The sequence below is a fragment of the Nycticebus coucang genome, chromosome 2 (genome assembly GCF_027406575.1).
Source record: "Nycticebus coucang isolate mNycCou1 chromosome 2, mNycCou1.pri, whole genome shotgun sequence".
Classification (NCBI taxonomy): domain Eukaryota; kingdom Metazoa; phylum Chordata; class Mammalia; order Primates; family Lorisidae; genus Nycticebus; species Nycticebus coucang.
Window position 1 is genome coordinate 183,896,576 of NC_069781.1, and position 12,324 is coordinate 183,908,899.

Sequence of the window (12,324 nt, forward strand, 5' to 3'; positions counted from 1 at the left end):
GCTTGGGCCCATGGCTTCCTCTCCTGGCTCTGAATGCAGCTGGGCGCAGGCAGGCCCTGTCTTCAGGGAGAGTCTGGGTATCAGGGCCCATTTCCCACACAGAATTCAGCAAGGGCCAGGTGTCGGTCTCTGGTGGGCACGTGTGCTTGGGAGCCCCAGGCTTGACAGGAGGGCCAAGGACCACTCTGGGGCTGGTGGTGACACCCATGACACAGACCTGTCGCCCTGGGCCACCTTCTCTGTGGAATCTGCCTGAGAAGGATGCTCAGTGAAGCTGTGTCCAAGGAGAATAAAAGGGGGGAGGTGTGTTGTGCTTTTAAAAAATATTCAAATTTAATAATTTATGTATTACCATTAAGATACATGTTTCTATTTTTCTTTAAAACAAGTTAGTGGAAAAGCCAGTACCCCCTTCCCCCCATGCTGTGCTGTGACCTGTGGCGGCAGCTGTGAGGTCAGGTTGCCACTGGAGGCCCTGGGGGCCAGCCCAGGTCTTTAGGGGCTCACCTCTCCTCTGGCCTCACCCTCTGCCCTGCCCCCTCCCCCCAAATGGCCCTTATAGGACACAGCTGGACACTCTTGGCTCGGCCTCCAGCCCCTCTCACAATCTGGCCTTCCCCTCAGTATGGTGAGAACCATGGGGAGAACCTTCCACGGGCCCTGCACAGAACACAAGGGGAGGATGTGCTGTGGGGAGGCTCAGCCCAGAACTCTCGGAACATCAGGTGAAGACTAAAGACAGGGTGGCCCCCAGTGCACCCAAGGAGAGCCCTGAGCACCTTGCTGCAGCTTCCAGCCCCCTCTTGGCCATAGCCTCCCCTGCACTTACCAGAGGTGCCCTTCTAGGCAGAGAGTTTGCACACAGCCCCCCAAGCTGAGGCAGCCCCCCAAGCTGAGGCAGCCCCCCACGCAGTTCAGTCCCCTCAGCTGAGCACATGAAGGCAGCAGTGGCTGAGGTTGCCGCCAGTCCTTGGCTACAGAAATGCCAGGAAGAGCCTGTGCTGGCCCCAGGCCCTGACTGCATTGGGGTTACGTTCAGGCAGCCCCTTCTCTGAAGCTTCTGGCCTTGGGCCCCTTCACCCCCATGTTGCCCCAGAGCCTCACTCACTGGTTCTGCCCACGTGGTCTGAACCGGAGCCTGCCCTGGAGGCCACTGCGGGGGAAGTGTGCACCCCTGGTGCCTGGGTGTATCCGCAGGCCCCCACGGTCCGTGGAGCTGATCCCTGGAAAGTTGGTCCTTTTGGGCAGCACCTGCAACCAAAGAGCTGTTCTGGCATCCTGCCCCATGCAGTAGCGCTCAGCCCTCAGGGCCTGGGGTAGCAGCTGCCATCAGGAAGCCCTCGTGGGTTTCTCTGGTTTGGCTCACAGGCAGAAGTGCATAGGCTTTGCAGCCCACCAGGCTCTGTGCTGTCCAGGCCATGGGTCCCGACCTTCTCAAGATCCCCATTTAGGCCTCAGCTGTCCTTCCACCTTCACCTGGATGCAGCCATGGCCACATGACATGCCTGGTCCGTGCCAACATTCACCTGTGTTGAGAGGGATTCCCTCCATGCCACACCCAGCCAAAACCCAGCTCCAGGCCCGGTGCTCCCTGCTATGCCCCTGCCTGGCCCAGCGAGGCGGGGACACAGGGAGTGAAGGAGTTGGCTGGGGCAGCTCCGTGTCCTTGTGCCGGTGGCCTAACCTCTCTGCTCTTTTGTGCCTGGACTCCTGGGGACTCAGCACCTGATGGAAGGCCCAGCAGTCCACCTGAACGTACCTTGATTACCCGGCCTCGGAAGACACTGTCGTCCAGCTCTGCGGCAGCCTGGGCAGAGCGCCTGGTGGCAAACTCTATGTAGGCATAGCTGGGAGAGGGGGAGCACGAGGAGGTGGGTGAGGGTGAAGCTCAGGGCCTGAGCCAGAATGCCCCACCCTGGCCCCACACTGACCCCTTGGGGTGTCCAGAGAACTTGTCGCACAGGATGGTGACTCGGTGGATCTCCCCATAGCAGTTGAAGTGGGCCTCCAGCTCCTCAGCTGTGCTCCCGTAGTCGACCTGGGCAAGGCATGGCACTCGGGGTTTTCTTGGTGGGGGGAGAGTGGAAGAAACCCCAAGACTGGGCCCCTGGCCAGGGATGGCCCCAAGGCCAACAGCATAGTAGGGTGAGTGAGCCGAGGTCAGTGTGCACTCTTAACCCCTCTGCCCTGGTGCTCATGTGGCCTGTCAAAGCATGCGAGGTTTTTTAAGGGGAATTTGTTGCCAACTACTAGCCTGCTGGGAGAGGGGCTCATGTCAAATAGTTGGAAGGTCCGGTGGGCCACAGGCCTGGGTTTCCTTGAGGGGACCATCTGCCTGCCCTCCCCCCGGGCCAGGGCCCTGCTTGGTCCCCGCTAAACCATATCTGGCCTTGGAGGAGTCTGAGTTTGCAACCCATATGCGCCTCCCTTCCTCGGACCCTCATGTGAGCCAGGAGGGTGGTGAGTTCCATCCACAGAGAGGGATACCCCATGGCCACCTGGCTGGGCACCTGCCCTGCTAGGCCCCACCTCACTGCCTCCACTCACATTGCCCACGTAAATGGATCTGTGGTCAGCCTCCACTTTCTCCTCGGGGGTCCCAGGGAAGGGGCAGCCTGTGGAGGCGCAGCCTTAAGGACCAGCAGGTCCCCCATCTGCAGACCATTCCTCCACCTCTCAGGCAGCTCACACCTGGGAGGCCGCCCGGCCCAACCCTCATGGAAACGCAGACTCTTCCCAGCCAGCCTTCGCAGAGGGGAGGGGCTCAGAGCTGCCACCCAGGCTGTGTCCAGGGAGGGGTTGTCTGGGCCCCCCAGCTCCTACCTGTTACCTTGGGGCTCAGCAGCTGCACAGCCCTTGCACCCTCCTCTTCTTGGGCCCTGACTGGCACTCCAGGTGGCTCTGGCCGCTCAGCCTGCTCCATGGCCCACAGCTTCAGCCTGATGGCCTCCAGTTCTTGCCAAGATGGCCCCTGAGCCTGGGCAGACGCCTGAAGACTCCTCTCAGGGCAGGACCCCCTTCTCTAGACAGGGACACACTGTCCCACAGAGCAAGGGCCCTTCCCGGGGCCAAAGAGGCCATCTGACCCTCCCAACTGCAGCAGTGGGTCTCAGGACCACCTCTTCCAGGAGTAGACTGCAGCCCTCTCCCCTCAGTTGGCTAAAGCTGCCCAACACAGGGTCTCCGGAGACCACCAGGCTTCTGCCAGGCCCTCTGCGCAGCCTACCTGTTCGGGCAGTGGAAATTTGGCCAGGTGTTCCCACTTCACCAGGGACAGCAGGAAGCCTGCATCCTCGTCCTGGTCATCTTCTGCTTCTTCCACTCTCTTTTCCTTCCCAGCCCCCGGCCTTAGACAGGTCTTTTTGGTGGTCCCCCAGGCCCCCCAACCCTGGGCCTCAGGGTCTGAGGAGACCATCTGGAGCCAGGCCTCGGTGGGGGGTGGGAAGAGAGCCCGGTTCAGGAAGGGCCACATAGGCCTGGGGCTGCCCTGTGCTGCCTCACCCTCCTAGGGTTTTAAGCTCCCTCCCCCAACCCTCCTGGGGTTTTAAGCTCCCTCCCCTGGCCAGCTGCTCCCACTAGAGCCTTGAAAAGGCTTTGATAAGGGCAAACCCCTGCCCAGTGCAGTGGGAGGTAGCTCCCACTCTCAGTGGAGGGAGTCTTAGCCCACCCCGTGCCCCTCACCCCGCAATAGCAGGTGCACTTAACCCACAAGAGACTGATGAGGTATCTGTGTATGCAAAGGTGGGAAGGCAGGCTTCTGGGGCATGGGTTCCTGTGGCTGAACTCTGTAGATAGTACCATGAGACCTGGGGCCTGAGGAAACCCCTCGCCCCCTGTTGCCCAAGTCCTGTATCTCCCCTTGTTCCACCCATTGGCTTCTTCTCTAGCCCCATTGTCCCCTGCCTGTTCTGCCAGGATCTCTCTTGCCCTCACCATTGTCCTGAGTGGTGCAAGAGGGACCCTTTGGCCTATTCACCCTTCTCTGTGACCCCACCTGCAAGCTGGGTACCCGAGGCTCCTACTAGACATCTGCACTTCCTAAGTGCCAATCAGGGTGGGAATCTGGGCAGGGAGGAGAGACAATGTCATGGTCCAGGCTGGAACAGGTGGCCATCCCACCCACCTTGGGCTAGTGGTGTGGGGAGAACAGAAGTGGGGGATCCGGGGACTGCCATAGCCCTGGGAGGCTGCTAAGTCCCTGCATGCAGCCTGGTGCCAGCCCTCACTCGATGTGCTGAGGAGGAAAGGCTCTCTGGGCAGAATCATAGCATCTGGGAGGGATGGGGCTAACTGGGGCTCCTCCTCTCCTTGCTCCCCTCAGCCCACGTGTGCCTAGGAGCATACACTGGGGCACTGTCTCCACTGCACTCTGGGCTGCTGCTTCCAGGAAGCTGCCAAGGCTGCCTCTCCTCCCTGGAATGGCTGCTGCACCGGGGTGTCTCCTACTGTCCTGTATCACTGCCCTGGCAAACCAGAGTGTTTGGAGCAGTGTCCCTGTCTGCACTGAGGACAGGCTGGCCCAAGGCTGGCTGGTCAAGGTAGGCCAGGCCCTGACCTGTTCGTGGAGTCCTGCCTGAATCCTTCCCTCCACCTCCACATGGGGGTTGGACCCCAGCAAGCTGTGCACTGGCCAAGAGCCACTGGCCTCTGGCCCAGTCCTGGCCAGCTGCTCTGAACTCAGACCCTTGTAATGGAAAAACCTCATCATGCCTGAGCTGTCCTGAGGTGGTGACACAGGCCCTGCCAGGGCTCCTGCCAGCCGCATGGAATAAGGACAGGCTCACCCTATGCCAGCTTTTCCAGTGATGCTTTCCAAAATACAGGGTGTTCCAACCAGCCTTGCGTATTAATAATGGGCCTCCTCCTGCGGCCACCAGTGCCCACTCCCAGCATCTGATGCTGAGCCTGTGGCCGCAAACACCCCCTGCCATGCCCCAGCTGCACGAGGGACAGGGCATCCCCTGGCCCCATCCACCTAAGGCCTATGTGTTCCCCTCAAGTCCTCCATGTCCTGCTCAGCTTCTGTGTGACCCCCTTCACATGCCTCTCAGAGCTTCCTCACTGTGGGTTTGTCATGGGACTTGGCCACACCACTGACCCTGGGCATGCTCTGGCAGTGAGACAGGCCTGGGTAGGCATCAGGCTCACTTCTTAGGCCTGAAGTTGTCTTTACCACCCTTGAGGCCCAGCCCTCAAAGGCCACCCAGCTGCCCAAATTGCAGGAGCCAGTGTGTGGCCCTACCTACAGCACCTCCGCTGCCAAGTCTTCTGGCCAGCCTCTGTGTCACCCCTATCCCCACGTGACATGTTTATCTCCCTGAGGAGGCGGCAGTGGGGAGGGGCTGCCTTTGCTTCCTGGCACTGATCCAGCCCCACTGTGCACCTGCCCAACGGACATGTGACACGAGGCTTAGCAGGTCTCCTGGGACCCAAGGAGGGGCAGAGCCACAAGATAGCAAACGTCTGCTTTATTACACAGATGCGGAGGTAACTGACCATAGCGTCTTTCAGCATCTTCAGTTCAAGCGTACAGTACATCAGAGGTCAGGCAGCCAGTGGACCATCACACCACACCACACAGAGTGGGGACAGCGGGGTATAGGCTCCTTATGAGGAAAGCCCCATGGCAGGAAAACAGCCCAACACTCAGTTCAGCTCCTTTGGAGCAATTAACAAAAATGAAAAAGAAGAGGAAATGGAAGATAAACCCTTTTCCACCAGGCTGTGCATGGCCATGCCAGGGGCCCAGTTCCCCCTGGTCTGACCCCCTCGGCCATCACAGTCACAGCAGGAGAGCGAGTCCCTCATCCAGGTGGGCAGCAAGGGTGTGGTTGCCTTCGGTGCTCACAGACATGCATCCCCTGAGTGCTGAATCCCTGTCACACAGGGTCTTTGGGGCTGGGCATGGATTAGCTGGACCGAGACAGGTGCAACAGAGGGTGACAAATGGGGCATTCCTGGAACTCTGGGGAGCAGTGCAGGGCTGTGACCAGCACTAGATGCCCTGGGCCTCATCTGTGAAGCTTCTAGAAGAGCAAGTGGTTCCCAGGGGGTGCAGCCTCCTCCAACCCCCCTCTCAGATCTGAAGGGCTCAGCTCTGTGCCATCTCGGACCCTGGGAACCAAGAGGGCAGTGGTGTGCCCCAAGCACCCCCAAGGAGGAGCAGGGCCCTGGAGGGCTGGTGTCTCACCCTCCTTTCCTGGGGACACCTCCTCCAGGAATGACCTCTGGAGACAAGGAGGCTGAGCGGGTGGCTGGCCCCGCATGTTGTGGCCATGTGTGCGCTTACCCTGGTAATCCTGGACTCAGAACCCGAGCAGGTGTGTGGGCCACCACCCAGAACACGGTCCTGACCCCTGGCCACCACTCCCTCCTGCCGAGCCCAGACTGGCTGGAGCTGTTGCTGGGCTGTTGGTCCAGTCTGCCCACAGTACCCTCAGTAGTAGGTTGTCCATTCCAGGAAGTGTTCAGAGCAGCCCTGGGCCGGGGTGGGAACTGCAGGGGCTACTGCCCCCAGGCGGGGCCCTCCAGCGCACAGTCACAGCCAGACGGGATCCAAAGTGTCCTTGCCATTGGCACATGGAGGCAGTTGGCGACACTGCCCTGGGTCTAGCAGATGGAAAGGTGGAGGGGGTGAAGGATGGCTGTGTAGGCAGATAGGAGGACGCAGATGGGCACGCGTGGGGTGGCATGGCAGTTGGGAGAGAGGCATGAGTGGACAGGTAGGAGAGGGGCAGGTGGTGGCTGATGAATTGGTGAGTCAGTCAGTTATGGCAGGCGTGTGGCCAGCATGGGGCTGGGACAGACGGTGGGGCCTGCCAGACACTGGGCTTTGGTGTCTGCTGGAGGATCTATTTGGAAAAACTGGCAAAGGGAAGAATCTATGGCCCATCCTGATCCCTGTACCCTGGGGCCTGAGTGAACCCTCCCACCCCACAACTCTCCTATCCACCCCCTGAAATTGTACTTCTCGGGGGACCCCCTGCCACTTGTGCCCACCTGGCCAGACCTTCCTGGCCCTGCTGGGCCTTGGAGACTAGAGGATGGGAGGGCTGCTGTTTTGCCTGGGGCAGTCCTGGTGGGCAGTGGGGCCAGGGACTGGGGTTTGTCCAGCCTGTGTTGGCGTATGGTGTGGAAAGCTCTGGCGCCTGCCTGCGTTCAGGTCAAAAGCCTGGCCTGGAGAGAGCCTCCAGGTGGGCGGTAGAAAGAATGTCTGCCAGGCGCTGTGGGAATGGAAGGATGGCCTGCCTGGGTCGCACCAGGGGACTCTTTCCAGAGACAGTGGCCCAGGCCCAGCATCTGTCCTGCAGTCTTACACCTGCCTGGGCCCTACCTGTGCACCTTGCCCCTCCTTTCTCTTAGCTTTGGCCTCAGAGTAGGAGGTAAAGCTGTGGTTTTGGTTTGGAGATTGGGGAGGAAGTGCCGTGGGCAGCTGGATCCTGCAGAGCTTGTGGGGGTGGCAGGGCAGGTGGGCCCCAAGCATGAGGCTGAGATGGGGGCTATGCTCCTCACCTCAAGTGTGGACCCTGCTCAGACCCTGTCCAGGTCTTCTCTTTGCCCAGCATGAGAAAGGCTGACGCCCCAAACAGCAGATCAACGCCACGGACACGTGTGTCCACATCTACTAGTTAGGCAGGTCCTGATGCAGAAATGCCGCCAGTCTCCCTCCCTCACCCCCAAAGCTAAGGTTTCTGTTTGGTTCTGCTGTGAGGTCTTTGGCCAAATGGGGCCTGAGCGTTGTGACTGAAAGGCCAGCTCCCAAAGTGTGGGAGGGGCCCAGTGCCCCACCGCCTTCTCCAGACCCTCCCTTGGATGAGAGGGGGCTGCCTCTCGTCTATGACCCGGCCCCTTCCTACCCACCATGACACAGCATACTCCAGGACACCAGCTTCAGTTTCCCCACTGCAAATTTCCACTTCCTGTCATGCCAGCCCGATTCTGTGACGTCATCAACTGCAGGGATCTGGGGCCCTGATGGTGGACTTCATGGTGGTTGGGGGCAGGCGCCTTGGGCAGACAGCACTTAATAGTTGGCTTGGGGGGTCATCTGCTCTTGTCAGCTTGTGGTCCAGCCCCAGAGGCTTGTCTGGCCAGATACTGCCAGCCGGCAAACAGGCCACTGTCCCTGCCCCCCAGAGGAACCAGGTGAGGGCTGAGGCGGAAGGAAAGGCCTTTCCCCCACAAAGCAAGTGTGAGTCTCCCTGATCTGCCCCTCAAACAAGCACCTCAGCCCAGACATCAAGGACTCGAGTTACCAGGGAGGCTGGCAGGGGATCCCCTCACTCAGGGCCAGGTGCTGGTCACCAGCACAGCCAGGCTGGACTACACAAACTCTTCGAGAGCCTGACTTCTCTGTGGGGCCAGTCACTTGGGGCCTCTCTTGTCTGTGGTCACTGTCCTGTCCCCAGGAAGGGCACAGGGGCCTTGTAGAACAAGTCAGAGCACCTTGGAAGGGACGAGGTGAGGGGAGAACGCCGGCCTCTGGGGCAGGCAGTCTGCGAGGTCAGGTATGTCCACACCTCTGTGGTCCCAGGCTCAGTGCTGCAGAAACAGGCGGCCTCCCGTGCCTCTTGAGAGCCACAGTCCCAAACTGGTCCTTGCTTCTCTGGAACCCACAAAGGCAAACCTCGGGGAACTTGACCGCTACATCACGGGACAGCTGAGGTGCTGGGGTGGGAGCTCCCGTGAGGATCAGGGCTCCACCTTGGTTTTTGGGGCGAGGCTTCGGCCAACAGACTTGGTTCCTGGTGGGGGCCGACCCGAGGGGATCCTTCCTTGCGATGCTTAATGAATTTTCACAACTGTGAAAAAATAACCACCAAACCAACCACTGCTCCCTACAGGACCACAGTTCCAATCTCTTTGAAAATCAATCTCCTAAACTTTACATCCACAGTTTCTTTTTTTTTAATTTGGCAAACGTCTCCTTTATTATCATCACTGTGAAAATCATTATTTGGACCTCTAAAGCAGACTATATACATTCACATTAACGTGCTCCACTGGCTCCCCGCCTCTGCAGGGCCTCCGGGCCGGTTCAGTAGCTGGTCACTTATATTTATTGCACTTGTGCCCTTGAACTTCCACATGCACAGATGCGCCAGCCTGCGGCTGTGTCTGTCTGCTTGTCCTTCTGTTCAGTGCAAGTGTGAACTTCCTTATCCCTCTATTTCCTCCTTGAAGTGTTGAGGGAGTTGGGTGGATGGATGGAGGGTGGGCAGGGCTGGGGCATGGCAGGGAGAACATGGGGAGGAAGGTGTCGCCAGAAACTCTGGGGGTGGAGGTGACTTCTGGGAGGGCACCTGACAAACGGCAAGGCTGTGCACACCCACCGGTCTTCGCCATCCGGAGATGGCTATTTGTACTTTTGTTTTTCTCCAAAAGTTCGGAGTGGCTGCAGTGAGACCTGGGAGTTGCGTGGTGAGGGTGAGGCCGGGCAGGAGCCGGGGAAGGAGGTAGAGGAGGAAAGGGAGAAGCTGAGTTTTCAGATGCAGTTGCCAGCTCCTCCTGCCTTGGGAAGCAGTGAAGAATCAGCCCGAAAGATTATCACAGTTTAGTCTCGGAATTGTGCTCTCCCTGGGAGGAAAACGTTAGCACTTTTTTTTTCCCACAAGTGGACAAATGACACATGAGAAATCACAGAGGGCAGGAGGACAGACGGGGGTGTCTTCCCTATACGCACATGGACACACAGGCACAACGCGTGGTGCGCCAACTCGCCAAAAGGAAATAAAAGTTGCTTCTTGTTGGGTATAGACCTTCTGGACTCCAGTATCCCAACACCCCACAGGCAAAATCAGAACAAAATAAAAGGACATCCAGATAACCCGACAGCTGAGTAAAACGGGAAAAAAGACTTTGGCAATGACAAAAAAATTTGGATCTTGATTTCTTATGTCTGCTTTTTGGATCTTCCTTAGAACAGAGGTGTGTCCGGTATCCTTGGCTGGCTAGCTAGCAAGGTAGTTTACAGGTATGCTTCCTTTGCTTTTTTTTTTTTTCTTTTGGCCGGGGCTGGGTTTGAACCCACCACCTCCGGTATATGGGACCAGCGCCCTACTCCTTGAGCCACAGGCGCCGCCCTCCTTTGCTTTTTTTAAGAAAACTTTTTTGGATTTTTACTTAAAGCCAAAGAGTTTAATATTAAAGGAAAAAGAAAATCTGAAACCCAAAATGCTTCTCAAGTTGGAAACTGAAATCTCTTTCTGTCTTCACTGCACCAGCCAAACACCCCTGGGGGGTCTCGGTGAAGCAGCAGTGTTCAGGTCTCCGGCGATAAAATAACGGTTTTCTTTTTCCCTTTTTAATTGGGAAGGGGGAAAACCCCCACAGTTTTCTTTGTCCATTTATCTGAGTAGCTCTTTTGCCGACAAAACAAAGCCCCCCCCCCAAATTCTTTGTTGAAAATATAAGCCACCAGTTAAGATTTTTTCCATTAAAGAGAAAATCTGTGAAAGTCATAAAGGTAGAAAAATGAGAGAGAAGAGGAGAAAGAGAGAGGGGGGCAGAGCCAACGTGCCTGTGGCATCACTCTGCTGTCTAAAGCTCAGTTGGAGGTTTCCGAGGGTGCTCTCGAAGAGGAAGGTTGTCAGGAGGTTGTCACGTGAATCGTCAGGTAGCTGAGAAATTGCATTGAATGCAGTTTTTGTTGGTTTTGTGTTTTCTTTTGGAGAGAGGCAGTAGCAGCAGCGACTCCAATCAGCTGGCTCCCCAGGGCTGACTGGGGTATAGCGTCCAGCAGGCTGGGGGCTGGAAGGGGTCAGCGGGGCACGGTGTCCAGTGGGCCGGGGGAGCCAGGGCGGGAGGGCCCTGCAGAGCCAGCCTCGCTGGGGCTGGTAGCACCCACAGGCAGGGAGGGGCCCAAGCTCGTGGTGGCATCAGGCTGAGCGGGCACGGGGTTGACCACCACAGCTGCAGGGCCCTGCAGGCTCTGGCCGCACACATGGTGATGCTTCTCCCAGTCCTTGTGCTGGCAGAAGGACCCGCAGTAGCGTGCCGCGTTGCAGCCGCTGCAGGTTTCGCTGGCCTTGCGCCCACAGTTCCAGCAGCTCTGGAGGGGGCAGGCGGGGTAGTCAGAGGTGGGCCAGAGCTGGACAAATCCCCCAAATACACCCCAGATAAAACGACTCAAAGCCAGCCACGCTGTCCCCTGGCAAGAGGAGAAAACCCCAAGTGCCATGGGCCCCTCTCTACAGACACCACCTGTCACAGCCTCCATGCCACTTCTCAGGGCTCCAGCCCACCCAGGTGGGTCTGCTCTGTGCCGGCTGTACCTCAGCCCCTGCCTCCGTTCCTGGAAGCCTTCTTGAGCTCACCAGGGCTGCAAGTTCAGAAGGGGGCAGGCCTGGCAGAGCAGAGGCTGTAGAGAAGCCACCTTCCCCTCTGCCAGGCTTTGGCCCCCCAGCGGTACACTAAGAGTTTGCTGAGGTCACCCACATGCGCAGAAGGTGGTCAGGGAAACCCGTGCAAAGCCCAAGGCACCCAGATGGCCAGGGCCAAGTTTAACAGCCTATTTCCTCTGGGGCCCAGCTGGGGCTCCAAACCGGCAGCCCGGCTAAGGGATGGAGAAACCCAAACCTAGCCCAGGAGTAAGAGACCAAGTCCCTGGTTTGACCCTGTAGCCTGTAGCCTTCTGCTTGGCCAGGGCTTTGGCTGCTGCAGCCAGTCTCGCCTCTGTGCTGGTCCCTCCTCGGGGCCTGCTCCCTGACACCCAGGGTGACCCCAGGCTGTGCTGGACACTGGGGAGGGGCAGGAGTGACCAGGTACCCTACCTCACTGGAGTCCTCCTGTTGGTTGATGACCGTCAGGGCGTCCTCTGAGGCCTGCCGCCTGGCCTCGGCCAGGGCCCGCTCCATCTTGGCGCGCTCTGTGGAGATGAGCTCGTGGGCTTTGCGCTCCGCGTCCGACACAGCTCTCTGTAGCTCAGACACGGCCTGGCGCTTCACCTCATTTACGGCCTCCTCTGCAAGGGACATGGTGGGGCTGGTGGTCACACGTGATGGCCCAGAAAGGTGTACAGGCCTTCTTGATCTCCATCTGGGGCAGAGGCTATGTGCACACCCAGGCACACGCCAGGGCCTCAGCCTGTGTAGGCAGCTGCTTGAGTGAACACGTGTCCTGGGCACATGTGTGCGGATACAGCCAGGAGAGGGAGCCGCATGCAGTGACGTTCCCAGAGCTTGCCCTATACCAAAGCAATGCTCAAACTCTAGCCCTCATTGGCACCTTGGAGGACAAGTATGAGGGGAGGGAAGGAGGGAGGAAAAGAGAGAGGGCCGGGCACCCCCAGAACCCACATTCCTAACATGTTCAGGGGAGGCTACT

The 12,324-nt window shown here is 58.6% G+C and overlaps 2 protein-coding genes across 14 annotated transcripts in view; both read right to left on the minus strand.

The window, feature by feature from the left end:
* Positions 1-461: 461 nt before the first annotated feature.
* PABPN1L (PABPN1 like, cytoplasmic) lies at positions 462-3,486 on the minus strand. Its single transcript, XM_053555147.1, has 7 exons — positions 3,227-3,486; positions 2,824-2,971; positions 2,548-2,615; positions 1,932-2,038; positions 1,760-1,847; positions 1,109-1,251; positions 462-660 (listed from the first exon to the last, which is right to left on the minus strand). Exons 1-7 carry the CDS (start codon positions 3,470-3,472, stop codon positions 621-623), a joined length of 840 nt encoding a protein of 279 aa, XP_053411122.1. The 5' UTR covers positions 3,473-3,486; the 3' UTR covers positions 462-620.
* A 1,969-nt stretch (positions 3,487-5,455) lies between these two features.
* The window catches only part of CBFA2T3 (CBFA2/RUNX1 partner transcriptional co-repressor 3), a 70,243-nt gene continuing 63,374 nt past the window's right edge, over positions 5,456-12,324 (minus strand). For 12 of the 13 annotated variants that reach the window (XM_053555181.1, XM_053555204.1, XM_053555160.1 and 9 more), the window contains 2 exons: positions 11,772-11,962; positions 5,456-11,050 (listed from right to left, as the gene is read on the minus strand). In XM_053555181.1, coding sequence (XP_053411156.1) covers positions 10,760-11,050; positions 11,772-11,962 — 482 coding nt within the window. In that variant the 3' untranslated portion in view covers positions 5,456-10,759. The remainder of the gene's footprint in view (positions 11,051-11,771; positions 11,963-12,324) is intronic. The other variant, XM_053555210.1, reaches the window with a different exon arrangement.